General features: G+C 56.5%; 2 protein-coding genes across 19 annotated transcripts in view; one reads left to right on the forward strand and one right to left on the reverse strand.

The window, feature by feature from the left end:
- The first annotated feature begins 140 nt into the window (after positions 1–140).
- MAMSTR (MEF2 activating motif and SAP domain containing transcriptional regulator) lies at positions 141–14,971 on the forward strand. Of its 6 annotated transcripts, XM_045047028.1 has the most exons (11): positions 141–917; positions 1,439–1,522; positions 2,909–2,947; positions 3,278–3,702; positions 3,889–4,073; positions 4,428–4,530; positions 4,738–4,932; positions 5,210–5,377; positions 5,456–5,510; positions 13,587–13,651; positions 13,801–14,971. In XM_045047028.1, exons 2-10 carry the CDS (start codon positions 1,465–1,467, stop codon positions 13,628–13,630), a joined length of 1,272 nt encoding a protein of 423 aa, XP_044902963.1. In that variant the 5' UTR covers positions 141–917; positions 1,439–1,464; the 3' UTR covers positions 13,631–13,651; positions 13,801–14,971. The 6 variants fall into 6 exon arrangements, with proteins under 6 accessions (XP_044902963.1, XP_044902961.1, XP_044902962.1 ...); XM_045047026.1 differs by lacking the exon at positions 13,587–13,651 and having other exon boundaries at positions 13,708–14,971; XM_045047027.1 differs by lacking the exon at positions 13,587–13,651.
- Positions 13,550–19,018, reverse strand: part of FUT2 (fucosyltransferase 2) — a 36,521-nt gene continuing 31,052 nt past the window's right edge. For 7 of the 13 annotated variants that reach the window (XM_045047051.1, XM_045047052.1, XM_045047050.1 and 4 more), the window contains one exon: positions 13,550–15,925. In XM_045047051.1, the coding sequence (XP_044902986.1) occupies positions 15,119–15,925 (807 nt within the window). In that variant the 3' untranslated portion in view covers positions 13,550–15,118. Of the gene's footprint in view, positions 16,147–17,106; positions 18,381–19,018 lie in introns of those variants that run through there. The other 6 variants (XM_045047041.1, XM_045047040.1, XM_045047039.1 and 3 more) reach the window with 2 other exon arrangements.

Here is a 19,018-nt window from a genome sequence, read left to right on the forward strand (position 1 = left end):
CTGGCGATGATGATTTTCTGCGGATTAGAGCACCAGGTTCCTCGACTGGAGCGTTGAGTTCTTGCCGAGGCCCCGGGGGTATTTATAGCCACGGCCTCAGCTTGCCCTGGGGCTTGTAATCCAAACCGGGAGCCCTGGGGCCTCGCAACGCATTTCAGGACAGAACCCTAAGCTGGGTCGGCCAAGTATCAGGCCCTCGGTCCTGCCAGCGGGAACCAGCCATCTCTCCCTCGGACCCCAAAGGCCATACTCCAGCCCTCTTCTCTCTCAGACCCGGGAGTCTGGGTCCCCCGGCCATCATCTGGACATTTCTGCCCGTCGGTCACACTGCCGAATCCCAACACCCCTTGTCCTGGCTCTGGCCTCCCTCCTTCCTCACATCCAGAAGTCCAGGCCCCAACCCCCTCCTCCCTCGGACCCAGGAGTCCAGATCCCCAGCCCCCTCCTCCCTCAGATCCAGGAGTCCGGAGCTCCGGTTTGAACTTTCCACTCCCCTAAATCCGACTCCCGCTGCTGCGTCAGGGAAAAAATAAGCGACAGGTGGCACCTGCCCGCAGGGCCGGGTCGCGACCACCTGCTCCCGCTGCTCACCCGGCGCCCCTCTCCAGGCACCTGCTTCTGTCAGTCCGCCTGCCGCTGCCTCGCCTGAGCCCCACAGCCCCAGGCCGCGGAGGAGGGAGAGACTCGGGGAACCCCGACGTTCGCCCCCCCCCTCAGTGCCACCCAGACCGTGCTCCCGCCCCTTCTCAGGGTCACGGGCGGAGCTTCTGTCTGCCCCGCCCCATTTCACAGGCTCCTGCTCGCCCTACAAAGGGGTGTCCTGGGCGGTCCCGGGCTGGTGGGGCGGAGCCTACGGCCTCCAGCCTTGACCTGGGGACTCAACCCGCCCCGGAGCACTACTGGCCGGAGCCCACCTGGTGAGAAGCCCCTGGGGTGGGGCTGGGGGGAACCTGCCTTAACCCTTCTGCCACCTCTCCGGTCCCGGTCCCTTCCTCACAGACCATAGTGGCTGACACCCACCCACTCCCTGCTTAAATGCAGGTGGCAGAGACCCGGAGCCTAGCAGGTCTCTTTCCCCTCTAGATCAAGGGTGTTGGATTCCAGTCCCTTCAGAGTATTGAGCTCTGTCTCTTCACCCCCTTTTCTTCCCTCTCCGTTCACAGACCCGGGGGGCGGGGCGTGGGGGGGGTCTCCTTTCAGAGATCCCGTCCGTTCCTCCTCGAGGCTCCAGGAGTTGGGGCCCTCAACCCCCTTCTCCCTCAGACCCAGGAGTCTGGGCTCCCAGCCCCTGGATCCCTCCCACCCCCCAGGATCCAGAACTTATGGTTCAAGTCCTCTCCTATCCCTAAGCTGTTTCCCTGCTGCGTTCGCATGCGGGGACAGCCTCCTGACCTCCACTCTGACCCTGCCTCCTGTGGGGGCTCTACCCTCGCCTCAGTCCAGGTCACCATCACAGCCTTGGCAATGACCCTCGCGGCTTCCTCCCAGCGCTCCCAAATCATTCGCTCCAAGTTCAGATCTGGTGAGAGGATTCTCTCTGTGCATGTAGGGAAGGAGTCTTCTGGGCCCTGGGATTGAGTACTCTTTTTTTTTTTTACGTTCATTTATTTATTCTTGAGAGAGAGAACAAGTGGGGGAGGGGGTGGAGAGAGAGAGAATCCCAGGCGTGCTGTCAGCGCGGAGCCAGACACAGGCCTCAAACTCACGAACCCGTGAGATCATGACCTGAACTTAACCGACGGAGCCACCCAGGTGCCCCCTGGGATTGAGAACTCTTAACTCTGGGAGTGTGTATTGGGGGGGGGGGGGGTCAGGTGGGAAGGAGGCCATGGGACCCACGAGGCACGTGTCCTCTGTACAAAAGGTCACTGGTGCAGAAAGGAGGCCCCAGCAAAGGGCTTGAGTTTTTGGTGGCTCAACTAGCGTGCAAACGGCCAATACAATGTTCACGTAAACACTGAGGAGCAGGTGGGCGGGTAGGGGTGGGTGTGGAGAGTCGGGTACTGCGAAGGAACAGGAGCTGAAATTGACAGGTGTGCAAAGTGGACGGGGTACACAGACTGGGGACTTTGGCGTGAGCAGCGTGGGTGAGGGGACAAGCGAGCTGCCAAGCGGCGAAAGCGTCACGGGTTGTGTTTTAGGTCCCAGTGCAGACAGAAAGCGGGCAAGTGAGTGGCGCCGGATGTCAGTTCCTGCACACGCGCGCGCGCGCGCGCGCGCGCGGAGGGTGAAATGCGCGTGTGAACGAGTGTGCTTCCGTGGTGGCTGGGTGGGTGCGAAGACGCCAGTGACCGAAGAGCCAAGGGGGTGCCGGGGAGTGCACGTGGAACGTGACGGAGCGGGATCCTTGCTCCCAAGCTGGAAGCCAGATCCTGAGTGTGCGGGGAAGTGTGTCAGTGTGGCTGGGTGGGTGCCAGGACAGGGTGAGCCAAGATGGAGAGGGCCACAGGGTACGAGTGCACAGAAGTGGCGTGCGTGCCAAACCAGGGCCCGGGGAGCGGCGTGTACAGAGGGGGAGACTGTGGGGAGGCCCAGGGGCACACAGGAGGGAGTGGGCTTGCGCAGATTCGAGCACATGGACCGGAGGAGGTGAGGGTGCAAACGGGTCCGGCTGGCCAAGATGGCGATGGTGCCTTGAGTTGGGTGGGTACGTGCTCCTGAAGGGGGGCCGGTGGAGCTGGGGGGCAGGGCCGCCTCCTGCCTGCACGCTGGCTGGCTCCTGGTCGCAGAAGGGCTGCGGCTGGGAGCGAGGAGCAGGCGGGAGGCCCGGGAAAGGGACCGGGCTGACAGCCCACCCACCCGCCTGCCCCGGGGAGTGTAAGGGGGCTGGGCGCGGCGCCCCGCCAGGCCAGGCTCCTGGACACTCCCTTCCCGCCTTTCCCCTCCCACCTCTCTCTTTCCTCCGCAGTCCTCCAGCTTCGGATCCACAGACGGTATCAGGACCCAAGTAAGTGTGGGCCCTGCAAGGGAGGGGATGGTGGCCAGACTCCCCTGGGGCCCAGCGGCCAGATCTCCTGCACTGGTTCCCGAGCCTCAGTCCCTCTGCCAGGGATACACTGAAATCCGATCCCGTCCTTTCCCGAGGACCCAAGAACACAGGTCCCTGGCCACCCTACCCCCTAAAGCTCCGCTTCCCGCTTTCTGGCTTTTCCCGCCCCAATGAAACGCGTGAATCCAGATCCCGTTTCTTTGGAGAAGACAGGCGTCCCAGACCCCGCATTTGGCACACATTATGCATCTCAGGATGTGGCTTTCAGCTTCTCTCTCTCTCCTCAAGAAACCAGGAGTGCTGGCTGTCCCAGCAGAACCCCAGAAAGCTGCGATTCGCAGCCATCACACCCCTTGGTGACTAAGGACGCGATTCCTGCCTTCCTTGAGAATATACAAGTCTGGCTCCCTAGAACCTCTGCCTTGCAGGCTCCTGGGGTTTCACTCCTTGGCCCCGCCCTCTCACGCCCGCGGTGGGGGGCTGTGGCCTGCAGGACCCTCCTTCCCACACAGCCTTGTTCCTCCCTGCCTGGCTTGCTATCTGCAGGCGTCTCGGGGTCCCTCACCACCTCTTCAGTCTTGGATCCAGATCCATGGGTCTCAGCCACGGGCCCTGCCCTGGCCCCAGCCTCGCCCTCGGGTCCCACTCCTTTCCTCTTCAGTCCTGGGGACCTGCTCCCTGAATCAGAATATGGCCCTTGGAGGTCCCTGAAGGTGAGTCTCCACCGAGTGAAGGGAAGTACCCCTGAGAGTCTAGCATTGGTCCTCTTTGCGGCTGCCCTTTTTGGCTCCTTTCTGGCGGGGCTGAGCTGACTGATGCTCGCCCTACTTTGCATGAGGCTCTGGGGCAGGAGAGGGGGCACAGAGCTGAAGCATGTGACATCACACCTGCTTTTACAGGAGTCTCCTAAGATCTCCCAACATTGGAGAGAGCCCAAGCCAAAGGGGAACTTGACATACCACCAGTACATGCCCCCGGGGCCGAGACAAGGGTCCAGGGTCGACCCCCAGGCCAAAATGTTGGCTCTGGGTCCCCCTGGACCACCTCTGTGGGAAGGGACAGACTCCCAGCGGCCACCTCCCAGGTATGCATCCCGTTTTCGCTCTCTGCCGGAAAGTCAGGCCCGCAGCATCTTGGACTCAAACCCAGAGTCCAAGAGCAGGGGAGTCTAGCCCCCAGCCCCTTCCTCTCCCAGTTTCCTGGTCCCTCTCCCGTCAGTTTCCAGGAGTCTTGGCTCCAGACCCAAGACACTGAGCCTCCGGAACGTTCCTGCTCCCCATGCACAGGGACTAGCCTCGTCGGAGACCCAGAACTTTGGGCCCTCTCCTTCCTCTTCACACCGCCCCCCCCCCGCCCCAGGTCTTTGAGGACCCCCGGATGCCCTTTCTCTCTCCGCCCCGTCTAACCTCTGTTCCCCCACCCCCACGACTACCACCAGGATGAAGCCCATCCCCCTCACTCCCTCCCCGCCTGGAGTCCCCAGCGCCTCGCCCTCTCCACACAAGTTGGAACTTCAGACCCTTAAACTGGAGGAGCTGACGGTGAGTATGGGGAGTACTTCCCAGGCTGGCCCTCTCCTTCGGGGGTGGGGAGGGTTGCCCATAAGTCTGAGCCCCCAGTCTCTGCCCCATTGGAGACCCCGTCCCTCTTCTCGTCCCTCTTCTCGCGGTTTTGCAAATATCCGGCCCCAGCTCCCGCCTCGCCCCGGAGCCCTCCCAGCAAGGCCTCTCCCCGCTCCCCCACCCCAGGTCTCAGAGCTCCGGCAGCAGCTGCGCCTGCGGGGCCTCCCGGTGTCGGGGACTAAATCGATGCTCCTGGAGCGCATGCGCGGCGGCGCCCTGCCCCGCGAGCGGCCGAAGCCGCGACGCGAGGACAGTCCCGCGAGCGCTCCCTGGCCGCGCCTCAGGCCCAAGGCTCTGGGAGCAGTCCGGCGGCCGGGCTCGGTGAGGGCGGGGCCACGCGCGTATGGACCAGTGAGGAGAAGACGGAGCGGGACGGGGGCGGGAGGTCTAAAGAAGAATAGCCAATGAATTGTGGGGGCGTGGTTAAGAGCGTAGTGGGCGGATCTTAAGGGAAGAGAAACCAATAGGGTTGTCGATGAGTGAGCGCAGGGCCGGGATGCGACCGGCTGGGGGTGGGGGGGTGGAGCCACAGCTTGCGAGGGGGGTGGGGTTGCGTCCAGTGGGCGTGGCTTATGGGAACTCTTCCCCGCGGTTCTAGCTCAAGTCAGGCCGGAGCTGTCACCCTCCGCCTCTTCCACGTGCCGCGGAAACCCAGCCGACTGCGCCGGCTCCCGCGCGGGCTCCGGCGCTGACCCCTGCCTCGGCACCGTCCACGGCGGCCCCGAGTCTGGAGGAGGAGCTGCAGGAAGCCATCCGCAGGGCGCAGGTGAGAGGGAGCTGGTTAGGGGTCTCGATCAGGATCGGGACGGGTCCCAGGCTCACGCCGCTTCTGCCCGTCCCGCAGTTGCTTCCGAACCGGGGCATTGATGACATCCTGGAGGATCAGATGGAGTCCGATGGTAAGAGTCGAACTTTTTTTTTTTTTTAATCTTTTTTAATGTTTGTTTATTTTTGAGAGACAGAGAGAGAGAGAGAGCACGAGCAGGGGAGGGGCAGAGAGAGAGGGAGACGCAGAATCCGAAGCAGGCCCCAGGCTCCGAGCGCTTAGCACAGAGCCCGACGCAGGACTCGCACTCACGGACTGTGAGATCATGACCTGAGCTGAAGTCGGACGCTCAATGGACTGAGCCACCCAGGCGCCCCGAGTCAAACTTCTTGATGTGGGGGAAGAGGAGACTGAGGTTCTGGACTCCTAGTCCAAGGAGGAAGGGGTTGGGGTCTGGAGTCCTGGGTCCTAGAGGTTGGGGACTTAGACGTCTGGAAACGAGGATTAACAGAGTGGCGTCCGGATCTCTGCCTGCCTAAGTTCACACTCCATTCCTTCTGCAGACCAGCTGCCCCCCATCCCCCTGGACTTCCCCGGCTCCTTCGACGTGCTGTCCCCCTCCCCAGACTCTGAAGGCCTCTCATCTGTCTTCTCCTCCTCGCTCCCGTCCCCCACAAACTCCCCGTCGCCCTCTCCCAGGGGCCCCACGGATTCCTTGGACTGGCTGGAGGCTCTGAGTGGGGGTCCTCTGCTAGGCTGTGGTCCCCCAGCCCCCAGCGTCTTCTCTGCTGACTTATCTGACCCCAGTGGCACCCGGCTGTGGGACCTGCTGGACGATCCGTGGTGATGGATTCTGGGGCTTCCAAGGAGGGGACACTGGTGGGGATGGGAAAGTCACAGAGGCATACTCCCAAGGGAGGCGGGGGACAACCTGCAGAGCCCCTCCCACCATGGACACAGAATCAGAGAACACTCTCATCCCCACGTGGCCCCTGAACGGCTGCTGACATGCCGTCGGCCAGACTCTTGTCTGCCTGACCTCCGTATGATCTCCTCCATGGCTGTGTGGTCCGTGTCCTTTGCTGCTGGCCAGGGCCAACAAACTGCTTGCTCCTTCCTTCAGAGACCTCATGATGTCTTTGTTCCCACCTTCTTCCCCCCCCCCCCTCTGTGCCACCTGCTAGATGGTTCCCTGGGGCTGGGGAGTCTGGAAGGTGGTCTGTGCTTACGGGATGGAAGGAGAAGGGCAAGGAAGAGTCGGGAGGGAGAATGGGGAGCCGGACCCTTGGCTTCCGGTTGGAAGTGCGACTATCAACGTGTCGTGTCTGAGGTCAGACTCCCTTGGAAGAAGAGCCCGAGACAAGACTCATGTGCCCCCTGATTCATGAGATAAATGCTCTGAGGAGCAACCAAAAGGGAGCAGAGGACACTGGACAGAGAAGGGGGAAGATTCGCAAGAGTGTGACGGCAGGTGAAGTCCCAACCTCAACTGGGCCCCGTGGGGAGCTTGGGAGGATAAATTAAGCTTCAGTCTGTCCTACCCTGAGGCCAAGGGAGTTAGGCTTTTGAAGCTGAGGGAGATCCGCACCCCCCCCCTTTTTTATTGCTGAATAACAAGCCATCCCCAAAGTTAGAGTCTCAAAATAATAACTATGATCACTCACAATTCCACTGAGTGGCTCAGCAAGGCGATTCTTTGGGGTTGCAGTCTTTTTTTTTTTTTTTTTTTTTAAGAGAGAGTGGGAGTGGGGGAGAGTGGCAGAGGAGGAGAGAGAGAGAATTTTTTTTAACGTTTATTTATTTTTGAGAGAGAGAGAGAGAATGCATGTGCGAGTCAGGGAGGGGCAGAGAGAGAGAGAGAGAAGGAGACAGCGGATCGCAAGCAGGCTCCGCGCTATCAGCTCAGGGCCCGTTGCGGGGCTCCAACCCACATCATGACCTGAGCCAAAGTCGGATGCTTAACCGACTGAGTCACCTAGGTGTCCCAAGAGAGAGACCGTCTTTTTTTTTCATTTTCATTTTTTATTCATTTTTTCTTTTCATTTTTTTTTTTCACTATTTTTGAGAGAGAGGGAGAGCGCGAGCAGGGGAGGGGCAGAGAGAGAGGGGGACGAAGGATCCGAAGTGGTCTCTCTGCACGGACAGCAGAGAGCCCGATGGGGCCTTGAACTCATGAACCCTGAGATCATGACCTGAGCCGAAGTCAGAAGCTCAACCGACAGAGCCACCCAGGCGCCCCTATTTATTTTTAATTTAAAAAAATGGTTTTTTATTTATTTTTGAGAGAGAAAGAGAGACAGAGTGGGAGCAGGGGAGGGGCAGAGGGAGAGGGCGACACAGAACTCAAAGCAGGCTCCAGGCTCCGAGCCGTCAGCACAGAAAACCCACAAACCATGAGATCATGACCTGAGCCGAAATCGGAGGCCCAACCGGCTGAGCCACCCAGGCGCCCCTTACATTTCTCTTTTCTAATGTTTGTCTTTAAGCAACGTCTTTTCAAGCGTAGGTTTTCGTATTATTCAGGTGTGGCGGAGCCGGGCAGATCAGGACGATCTGATCCTTGGTTATCCTCCTTGAAAAGACCGTCTGTTTTTCTCACGGATCCCGAGAGAAGGGGGCGTGCCAAGCCACACCAGGCCACGTGGGCAAGGGCCAGGGTCAGTCAGGAGGCCGAGTGGGGGAGGGGGAGGGAAACCCCGGGCAAAAGTCTTTACTGTGGTTTCCCAGGGAAGGAACCGGAGAGGCAGGGTAAGCAGCCTCAGGGTTGTCTAGTTTGGATAAATTTCAGCTGGCTCCGGGGTGTGCCCCCCCCTTCCCTGGTTGTCTGGAACCTGATCCTGGGGTGTTTAGGCTGGGGAACACTGGCCTGGAGTACAGGCGCTCATAAAGGAAGCAGTTGTGAGTCTGGGCTCGGGGTTGGTTAGTTTGCATATGAAAAGCACACTCCTGGGTGAGTCTTTTACTATCTCCAGGAAGTGGCTAGCCCTGGGAAGGGCAGTCCCCTCCGCACTGTCCACAAAGCCGCAGAGGCCAGAGCACCAGAAAAACAGGAAATAAAAAGGCAGAATGGATGCATAAAGCACGCAGAAGCTGGGGGCTGGGTGCCCAGGACCGGGAAGAGGGATCTGTCTGCGGGCGCCTGGGCCGCCACCAGCCGTGTCCACTGCGGGTGGAAAAGGACCGTGAGATCAGTTACGTGCGACGGGACCCGGAGCCGGCGACGTCCCCTTGCCTTGCTGTCAGTTTGCTCCTGTGGCACTCCAGCCCAGTGCGGATGAGAGGTGCGCCGAGAGTTCCCACGAGCTGGACGTGGCGTGGGAGCCACGCTGATGAGTGTCCCCCACCGTTCTTAGCTGCTGATCAACAATTCTAGTTCGCCAGTGTTGGAAACCCTGGTGGGCGTTCAAGAGTCACGACAGGACAGGCGAGGGGACTAGCGCTCGCGACCGCGAGGGGAAGGCGATCTCTGGTGTCTTCCGAGCAATCCGGGAGGATCTGTCCTCCTCACTTTGCAGATGAGATCGCGGAAGACCAGAGGAGGGGGGTGCGGCCCGCCGTGTCACACAGACGGGGAGGTGTCAGAGAGGGGCTTTAAATCTGATTCATGAGTCCACAGCCTGTGCCTGCGTTGAAACAAAAAAGAGCCTCGCTGTCTGCTCTGGGGAGGTTCAGACATTTGCAAAGAGAGAGTTTCAGTGCAGGGTGCTGGGTATTTTCATGGTACTCCTAGAAAGTACCAGGAGCCGAGGGGAATGGGTAGGGTGGCCAGAGGACCGGTGTGGAGGACTGTGGTCCTTGCGGAGAAGGTGTGAAGGGCGTGGCCACGGGGCAGTGGGGGTGGGGGGAACCTTGTGAGGTCGGGGCTTCAGGAACAAAAGGTGGGTGGCAGCTGGGGGCTGCAGGAGCCTTTGTGTCCGGCCGAACACTGGTGGGAAAGGGGTGCCTTCAGTCCTGGAAAGATCCAGAAGGGGTGCGGCGGGGCTTCTCCCATCTGCCTGCACAGGCTTGGGTAGAGTGTGCATGTTTACCCCAGAGCCGGAGAGAGAGGCTTGGGCCCCACGCTCCCCACTGCCCGTCACTCAGCCTTTCTCCAGACAATTCTGTTGCTCTCTCCTGCCCCCAGCGAGAGAGAGGGCTGGACCAAAGTGGGGCACAGGAAGGTGGGGAGCCTGAGCTGCCCCAGGGGAGCCCCTGAACCGCGTTATCGTCCTATACCATCTCAGTAGGCACGGGAGAAAGGCCAAGGATATAGTCAACAGATTGCCAAAATTATCAATTTATCTTAAAAAATGTTTGTTTGTTTGTTTGTTTGTTTGTTTTTGAGAGAGAGAGAGTGCACATGAGCGGAGGAGGAAGGGGCAAAGAAAGGGAGGCAGGGGATCAGACACGGGCTCTGCGGTGACAGCAGAGAGCCCGACTGGGGGCTCGAACCCACGAACTGTGAGACCATGACCTGCGCTGAAATCCAGAGTCAGTCACTTAAAGGACCGAGCACAGGCACCTCTGTGATTTCACGTAAAAAAAAAAAAAAAAAAAAAAAAAAAAAAATGGAGAATAAGGGTGGTATGACGTCATCGACGGTGCAAGATACAGGATAGGAGGCAACTGAGACCGATGTGTGTGCTCAACAACCCCCCCCCCCCAAATTCTATACTAGACTATCCATCAGCTATGTTATGAGCCTACTGCAGTTAAGAACTGGGAATCAGTGTGGGCTCTCTAGGAAGATGTACAGGTTACTAGTTTTTCTGTTTATTAGTTTGCCCAGTTTATCAGTTTACTGGGGTTTGGTGCGTGTGTGTGTGTTCATTAAGAAACCAGGGCGCCTGGCTGGTTCAGCTGGTAGAGCATGTGACTCTTGATCTAGGGGTTGTGAGTTTGAGTCCCATATTGGGTGTAGAGATCACTTTTAGAAAAGTAACATAAGGGGCGCCTGGGTGGCTCAGTCGGTTAAGCGTCTGACTTCGGCTCAGGTCATGATCTCACAGTTGGTGAGTTCGAGCTGACAGCTCGGAGCCTGGAGCCTGCTTCGGATTCTGTCTCTCCCTCTCTCTCGGCCCCTTCCCCGCTCGTGCTCTGTCTCTCTTTCTCTCACCAATACATAAACATTAAAATTTAAAAAATAATAATAAAAAGAAACCTTTGCCCACCTCAAGGTCATTTATTCTAGAAGCTTTGTGCTTTTAGCTTTCACATTTTGTCTGTGATCTATCTTGAGTTAATGTTTGTGAATGGTGTGAGGAAGGGATCAAGGTTCACTTTTTCTATACGGATACTGGATTGCTTCCATTTCTTGAAAAGCTCTCTTTTTAGAGACAGAGTGTGTGCTCAAATGTGGAGAAGGGGAGGGCAGAGGAGGTGAGAGAGAGACGGAGGGAGGAAGAGAGAATCTGAGGCAGGCTCCCCGTTCCGTGCAGACCCTGATGCGGGGCTAGAGCCCAGGACCCTGGGATCACGACCTGAGCCCAAATCAAGAGTCAGATGCTCAACTGACTGAGCCACCGAGGCGCCCTGAAAAGCTCTTCTATCCTCCCACTGAACTGTGTTGACGTCTTTGTCATAAATCAAGTGACCGTAAAAAAAAAAAAAAAAAAAAAATCAATCAATCGATGAAGTGACTGTATATATGTGGTCTATTTCTGGGCTCTTTGTTGGCTTCCATTTGTCTGACTTTTACGCCAGCACAAGTTTGTCATGGTAACTTTAGCTTTATGGTCAATCTTGAAATCTGGTAATCTCACTGGTCTCTTTGCCTCACTTCTGCCATCACTTCACGAGTCCACTGTCAAATTCATTCTTCAAGGCATATGTTTAATAGACATTTTATAGCGTACCTTTCTTATGGCTGTGGTATAGAATTACACACCTACGCTTTTTTTTTTTTTCCAAGTAGGCTCTATGCCCAGCGTGGGGCTTGAACTCACAACGCTGAGAGCAAGAGTCCTCTGCTCTCCCGACTGAACCAACTAGGCGCCCCTGTTTAGTTAGGGTTTTTTTTTTAATTAATATATTTATTTTTGAGAGCAAGAGAGCGGGAGAGGGGCGGAAGGAGAGAGAGAGAGAATGCTTTTTTTTTTTAAGATTTATTATTATTTTTAATGTTTATTTTTGAGAGACAGCATGAATGGGGAGGGGCAGAGAGAGAGAGAGGGAGGGAGACACAGAGTCCGAAGCAGGCTCTAGGCTCTGAGCTGTCAGCCCAGAGCCTGAAGCGGGGCTCGAACCCATGAACTGCGAGATCACAACCTCAGTTGGCGCTTAACCGACTGAACCACACAGGAGCCCCGAGAGAGAAAGAGTGTTAAGCAGTCTCCACAATCAGCACAGAGCTCTATGAGGGGCTTAATCCCAGGAACCGTGAGATTATAACCTGAGCCCCCCAGGCACCCGTAGTTTTTAAGAGACTTTTGCAGATGTCCAGGCAGAGGTGATGGTGACCTGGACAGAGTAGCGACGGTGGAGAGGGACAGAAGGTCAGATTCAGGGTATATTTTGAAGGTCAAGCTGACAGAACTTGCAGGTGGATGGGGTGTGAAAGGAGGAATCAAGAAGAAGTTAAGTTTGGGTTCAAGTAAATGGACAGTGCCATTTACTGAGATCAGGGATGGGCCGGGGAAGGTTCGGGTGGTTGAAATGGAGGGGAGATGTCCTCATGGCCATCGTTGGAAATGACACCTAACCATGATGTTGTTTTAATTTAGCAGCATGTGGAACACGCGCCACCCCCATGCATTTAAAATGTGCATTAAAAGGGAGAATGCCAAATTTATAAACAAATTCATTTAGGATTGTTTTCAGTTTGCTTATTTATTTTGAGAGAGCGAGAGCGTGCGCGAGTGAGCGAGGGGCAGAGAAAAGGAGACAGAGAGAGAGAGAGAGAGAGAGAGAGAGAGAGAGAGAGAGAATCCCAAGCAGGCTCCACACTATCAGTGTAGAGCCTGATGCGAGTCTCGATCCCATGAACCATGAGATCATGGCCTGAGCTGAGATCAACAGTTGGATGCCTAAGCAACTGAGCCACCTGGAGCCTGCTTCAGATTCTGTGTCTCCCTCTCTCTCTGCCCCTCCACTTGCACTCTGTCTCTCTCTGTCTCGCTCGCAAAAATAAATAAACATTAAATTTTTTTTAATATTATAAAAAATAAAAAATAAAGACCGAAACCCAATCCAAAAACCATCACCCATTCAAGCTGTGTAAAATCAGACCGGAGGGACGGGGGTCTGCTGGCTCATTTGGTAGAGCATTCAACTCTTGCTCTCGGGGTCATGAGTTCGAGCCCCATGCTGGCGCCTACCTTATTTTTATTTTTTTATTTTTTATTTGTATTTTTTAATGCTTACTTTTGAGAGAGAGAGAGAGAAAGAGAGAGAGAGAGAGAGAGTGTGTGTGTGCGTGAGCGGGGGAGGGGCAGAGAGAGAGAGAGAGGGAGACACAGAATCCAAAGCAGTCTCTAGGCTCTGAGCTGTCAGCACAGAGCCCGACGTGGGGCTCGAACTCCCAGACCGCGAGATCATGACCTGAGCCGAAGTCGGCCGCTTAACCGACTGAGCCACCCGGGCGCCCCGAGCCTACTTGAAAATAAATAAAGTAAAATAAAATAAACTACCGAAAAATAACAAATAAAAATTTAAAAATGAGACTGGGAATTTGAATGAGTTCATAGAGTTATTGAGGCAGAGAGCTATTAGCATACTAAGTATCGTGGCACCCCATCGCATGAGCCCCAAGTCAAAAGAAAAGGGTTCCAAGAGAACCCCCTAGAGAGACCTTGAAGGCCTGCAGGATGTGAGGTAGCTATTAGAGCACAGATATTCTGGGGTACATGGATGGATTGTTCTTGAACTTGGGTGTGGCCACTTGATTGGCTTCAGCCACTGAAATAGTGGTAAACGTTTTTTCCCTATGTACTGATTTTTGGAGCATCTTCCTCTCTCTCTATATATATATTCTTTTCTTTTTTTCAGAAGGAGAGAGAGAGAGAGAGAGGGTGATGCACAAGCAGGGGAGGGGCAGAGGGGGAGAGAGAGAGAGAGGGAGAGAGAGAGAGAATCCCAAGCAGGTTCCATGCTTAGGGCGGAGCCCAACGTGGGGCTCCATCCCACGACCCTGGGATCATGACCTGAGCCAAAATCAAGAGTCAGATGCTCAACTGACTGAGCCACCCAGGTGCCTCCCAGTCTTTATATTCCTTTATTACTTCCTTTTCAGACCGACTCCCTTACAAATACGGTGGCCTTGTCTGTATTGTGTGACCTCTCTGCAATTGACCCGCGGTGAGTGCTGGGCTCAAACATCACTCTGATTGAGGCATCGGATTGTCTCTTTCCAGGCTGTGAACCTGTGAACTCCAGGCCCGAGGAGTCTCTGTTGAGCCCTTGGAGTATAGACCTCTCTACTTCCCCCGTTACCTCTTTGGTCACAGGTGGAATCCTGGGGGATGCCTACGCGGAAGGACTTGAAGTTGACCTCAGCTAAGACCGCTCACTGTTAGCACCTACCGTGGCCTCGGAGCGAGCCTGGGCCCCCTCACAGCATGGTGGCTTCCGACACCCAGATGGCGGCCGGATGAGGGAATGTTCCAGGCGGAAGTCCAAGCTGTCCTGGGGGACCGGCCACACACGCAGGCGATCCGGACGTCGGCCGCTAGTTTCTGTCAACCCCGCCTTCGCTAGCGGGGATCCGAGCGAGGTTCCACCGCCACGAGTGTTTACGGAGGGAACAGACGGACCCGCTTCAAGTCCACTGAGCCATGCTGCGCTCCGAGTTCTCAACAGTAATCATCCCAGGCCCTGGGAAGCCAGGGCTGCAGAAGTGGGGCCCCGGGGGTGTTGGGACGCACGCCAGCGACTGGCCAGCAGGGCGGCGCTCTTTCGGAAACCGGGGGAAAGGTCCCCCCACCCCCACCCCCACCCCGTTCCGGGCAAACTAGAAAAAAATGAGCCAGGCCAAGGACACAGGGCTTGGAGAGGTGGTGGTCCGCTCTATTTGAGCCGCGCTTGCCTCCTTGGCCAGACGGCTTTGCGGGGCGAGCAGACAACCGAGTTCAAGGCTTCCCCGTTTTCCGTACGTACACTGCTTCCTTCCTCCTCGGTAAGAGCGCCCTGCTTTTCCTCCTGTCCGCCGCCACATCCTTCAGAGGAGGCTGATCAACACCCCGGCTGAAGGGGGCAAAGATTTATTGATTTGCAGCTAAGCCAATCCCAGGGTCTTATTCGCCTGGCCTTGTGTTGGGGTCAGGCGGGCATGTGATACACTTCCGGCCAGTGAGCTATGGGGGGGGGGGGGCAGTTGCAGGAGGGCTTTGGAATGCGTCCCTCACTCTTCAAAAGGGACCGAAGAACGGACCTCTTTTTGGCTGCCTCGTGAAGAGGTTGCCCGCATGTGACAGCCGGTTATGTGGCAGCCGTTTTGGGACCATGGGGGTGGGGGGGTGGGGGTGGGGAGCGGTCTGAGAGATGTTGATGGCAGTTGAACAAGATGGACGGAACTGGGGTTCCCGGTGACATCGCCGAGCCGCTGCCTCGACGAACCCCAGCGATGTGCCGCCACCGCTCTTGTTGCGTGGGACACAGAAACGTGCTATTTCAAGTCGGTGGCGACTTGGGTTTCTTAAGGCCTCTGGAGCGTCCTGGTGCGAGAGGGAAGGGTCCTGGCCCACGGAACAAGACGCCCCTGGGGCCTCGGGCAGCTGGTCTCGGGGGAGCCAGCGAAGGAGGGGGGGTGCCGAAGGCCGGCCACCATCAGTGGTGGAGCAGCGGGGACAGGTCTGCCGAGATCCCAATCCACTCGGGCAGGAAGGCCGCCTCGGGCTTAAAGAGTTTGAGGAACGGGGAGTCCGGGAGGGTGTAATTGGCCAGGTAGATGGTGTCCCCGCCCGCCAGGTAGGCGGCCCAGATCCCGAACGTGCCGATGGTCATGACCGTGTGGTTGCACTGCGTGAGCAGCGCGAAGTCCTTGGCCGGCGAGGTCTCCACGCCGTCGCCGGCGAACACGACGTCGCCGCGGGAGGCGTCGATGTTCTCGCGACACCAGGCCATGCCGTTGCTGGTGACCACGAAGACCGGGGCGCGGTGGCGGGCCCGGAACCAGCCCAGGGCCCGCTCCAGGTACCCCCGGTCGGCGACCACGCCCTTCCACACGCGGGGCATGACGTGCACGTAGTCGCCGCGGCGCACGTGGACGCCCACGAAGGTGCCCGGCCGCCGCCCGCCCACCTGCAGCCGCCGCAGAAACGCCTGGGCCTCCTCCCGCACGTGGTCGTGCAGGGTGAACTCGCGCCGGATCTCGTCGCGCACGTGGTGGTAGAAGGTCCAGGAGCAGGGGTAGCCGGTGAGGCGCACGTACTCGCCCGGGATGTGGCGGTAGCGGTCCTCCATCCAGTCGTTCAGGGGGTAGTTCCGCCAGGGGATCCTGCCGGCCGCGGTGTGGTGCAGGACGGGGAGGCTGATCCGGAAGATGGGCGCCAGCGCGCTGTGCATCTCGGCCGGGATGAAGGCGGGCCGCCCGTTCATCTTGGCCAGGGCGTACAGGGTGGCGTACTCCCCCATCTGGTTCCCCAGGCGCCCTTGGGCGTTGATGGTGAACATGCCGCCCCGGGGCCGGGGCGTCGTCGAGTTTTCCGCGGGCGCCCACACCAGCGTCTCGATCTGCCAGCTGGGGCGAATCTTCGCGAGCCGCTGCTGCAGGTGAAATATGGTAGAGGCCGTGAAGACGAAGAGGAGGATATGGCCCATGGAGAAGAAGAAGGGCGCCTGGACGCTGAACATGGCTGTCGGGGAAGGGAGAGCCGGGGATGTTAGGCCAGGGGGTGACGGCCCCGGAGGGGTGCGCGCAGACACGCGGGGGGTGGGGGGAGGGTGCGTGCGGGGGGGGGGTTCACTCTGTGTGTAGATGAGCGTGAGTGCTCAGTTACGTGTATGGGGGCAGGTCTCGGGAGTGTGTTTCCATCGGGTTCATTCGTTCCTGCTTATCCGGGTCGAAAGGAGTACGCCGTGTGCATTCACCCGAGTATGCATACGGGTATCTATACGTTGTGCACGCATACGGGTGTGTGTGAATATGTGTGCATACAAGGGACAGGTGTGCGTTGTGTTGTGTGAGTGTGTATATGCTATGTACATATAGAAGTGTAATATGTATACAGTGAGCATATATATACACACACACACACACACAATGTAAATACACGTTGTATGTTTCGATGTGTTTATAGACTGAGTATACTTCCATGGGTGTGTATATACGGGCAGGACAAGTGTATAGACCTTCTACCGACCGGGATCCGGTTTCTAGAGATGTCCATTCTTGCATGCCCTGCCTATCCATAGTCCCTTTGAAAGGAAATTGCCCAACCCATCACAAACTCCACCACCTGACCTGCCTGCCCTCGTCGCCACCGCCAACTGAACGGAAGATAAACGCCTGGTTCCACGGTGGCTTTGCCATCTGTTGGCACAATTGCAACTTGTAAGGCTGGTTCTGAAAGACACGTTGGCCAGGGGCCCCTGGGTGCCTCAGTGGGTTAAGCGTCTGACTCTTGATCCCAGCTCAGGTCATGATCTCACGGTTCGTGAGTTCGAGCCCCCTCATCGGGCTCTGGGCTGACAGTGTGGAGCCTACTTGGGATTTTTTCTCTGCCCCTCCCCTGCTCATAAACTCCCCCCCCCCCCCAAATAAATAAATAAATAAAAAGGTAAGTTGGCCAATTCTCTCTCTTGAATATTTTTACCTGAAGGTCAGAAGGCAGTTGGCAGGTGAGTGTTTGTTTTTTCTCCCCTCACACCAACTGGGTGTGCAACAATTCAATTCCATTTTGACGTTGCCTTCCTGGACTTGGGATCCGATCCAATGGGTTTAAGAGTTCCGTCTCACTTCATATACCGATGCCAAGTCCCGAGCCATTCGTACCTCTGACTGATCAGTTTTGAACTGGGGGTGCCCACGACTCCCTCCTCAGGGTTGATAATGTGCCAAAATGGCTCACAGAACTCAGAACTCATCTGATTATAAAGGCTACGAACGCATAACCGGAGAAGAAGTACATAAGGTAAGATCCGGAAGGGCCTTCTGCCGTCCCCACGGAGGTGAGGTGGGCCGCCTTCCTGGCTCTTGGGTGGGCCTGCCAAACTCAGAGCCTCTCCGAAACCCATTGGTTAGGGGTTTTATGGAAGTTTCACTATGGAGGCATGCAATGGTTCGAAGAGGGACGCGGTTAATCAGGCTCTTGGCCTGGGACCCCCTAGAACTAAAATAAGGCCCAGACGGGACAGGGGTTTGGAGATACAGTCATGGAGCGGAAGCAAAAGAGCTGAAAGGAAAGGGAAGCAGGGAGTGAACTGGTTCTGACTCCCCATTATGACTGGACGCCAGGAAGGAATAGCAGAACAAGCATTGCTCCGCATTATCACGGTTAACGCTTTATTGTTGAAGATCGCCCCCAGAAGTGATTGATGGGCTTTGCCATTCTGCAGTCCAGCTGGAACCACACCTGCAGCCTGTTGCCACAGTGGAAGTCCAGGTTTGGTCACTGATCAACCTTGGGCTTGGAATCACGGGAATGGGGATATATGGGAGGAGTCAAAGGAATGAAGCGCCTTCTGGTCCCCCAGCTCTCCCAGAGACTTCCCTCTCCCTCCCCTGTGAATATGAGGTTCCCACCCACTCTTTTTAAAACTCTTCCTCATGAGCAGGCTTTCATCAGAGCGTATCCTGGAGACTCTGCACAAAGGTAGATTAGATATGAAAGGTTTCTGGTTGGTTTGGTCCACGGCTTGTGTTCCTTGGTCAAAGTACTGAAGCAAGTGGCCATTAAGAAGAGAACACTGGGGGGAAATCAAGCAGGGTGTGACCTGGTTGAAACTGGGAAGGTGCCAGAAGCTATGTAGATATGGTCCTTTATGGTTAATTATATATAGCTGATAAAAGTTGGCACTGGACCTAATGTAGCAATATCCCTGTTTCTTTTTTTTTTTTTAATTTTTTTTCAACGTTTATTTATTTTTGAGACAGAGAGAGACAGAGCATGAACAGGGGAGGGGCAGAGAGAGAGGGAGACACAGAATCTGAAACAGGCTGCAGGCTCTGAGCAGTCATCAGAGAGCCCGACGCGGGGCTTGAACTCACGGGCCGTGAGATCATGACCTGAGCCGAAGTCAGACGCTTAACCGACCAAGCCACCCAGGCGCCCCAACAATATCCCTGTTTCTTAATCGCTGCTACCCTCATAGCCCATTAAGATGATATGCATTATCTTTCTCTTTTTTTTTTTAATGTTTTTATTTATTTTTGAGAGAGAGAGAGAGAGAGAGACAGAGCATGAGCAGGGGAGGGGCAGAGAGAGGGGGAGACACAGAATCCAAAGCAGACTTCAGGCTCTGAGCTGTCAGCACGGAGCCCAACGCGGAGCTCGAACTCACGGACTGTGAGATCATGACCTTTGCTGAAGTCGGATGCTTAACCGACTGAGCCACCCAGGCGCCCCATATGCATTATCTTTCTAGAAGAAAGTCAGGCTTGCCAACTAGATGCCTGGATTTGGGTTGAACCAACTCAGCTGGGGGTCTGTCTGGGCCCCTTGGGTCACCGGATGTTGAGCCTAGCCAGAAATGGACTCCTGGATGATACAATCTCCTCTGGCCCCC

This window comes from Felis catus, chromosome E2 (genome assembly GCF_018350175.1).
Source record: "Felis catus isolate Fca126 chromosome E2, F.catus_Fca126_mat1.0, whole genome shotgun sequence".
Lineage (NCBI taxonomy): Eukaryota > Metazoa > Chordata > Mammalia > Carnivora > Felidae > Felis > Felis catus.

Excerpts from the sequence above, each read along its gene's own strand:
- MAMSTR (XM_045047024.1), top strand. The coding sequence starts at position 1,465 with ATGACCCTCGCGGCTTCCTCCCAGCGCTCCCAAATCATTCGCTCCAAG. Across the intron at positions 4,531-4,737 it reads TTAAACTGGAGGAGCTGACG|GTCTCAGAGCTCCGGCAGCA; the intron begins GTGAGTATGGGG and ends CCCCCACCCCAG. Across the intron at positions 5,378-5,455 it reads AAGCCATCCGCAGGGCGCAG|TTGCTTCCGAACCGGGGCAT; the intron begins GTGAGAGGGAGC and ends CCCGTCCCGCAG.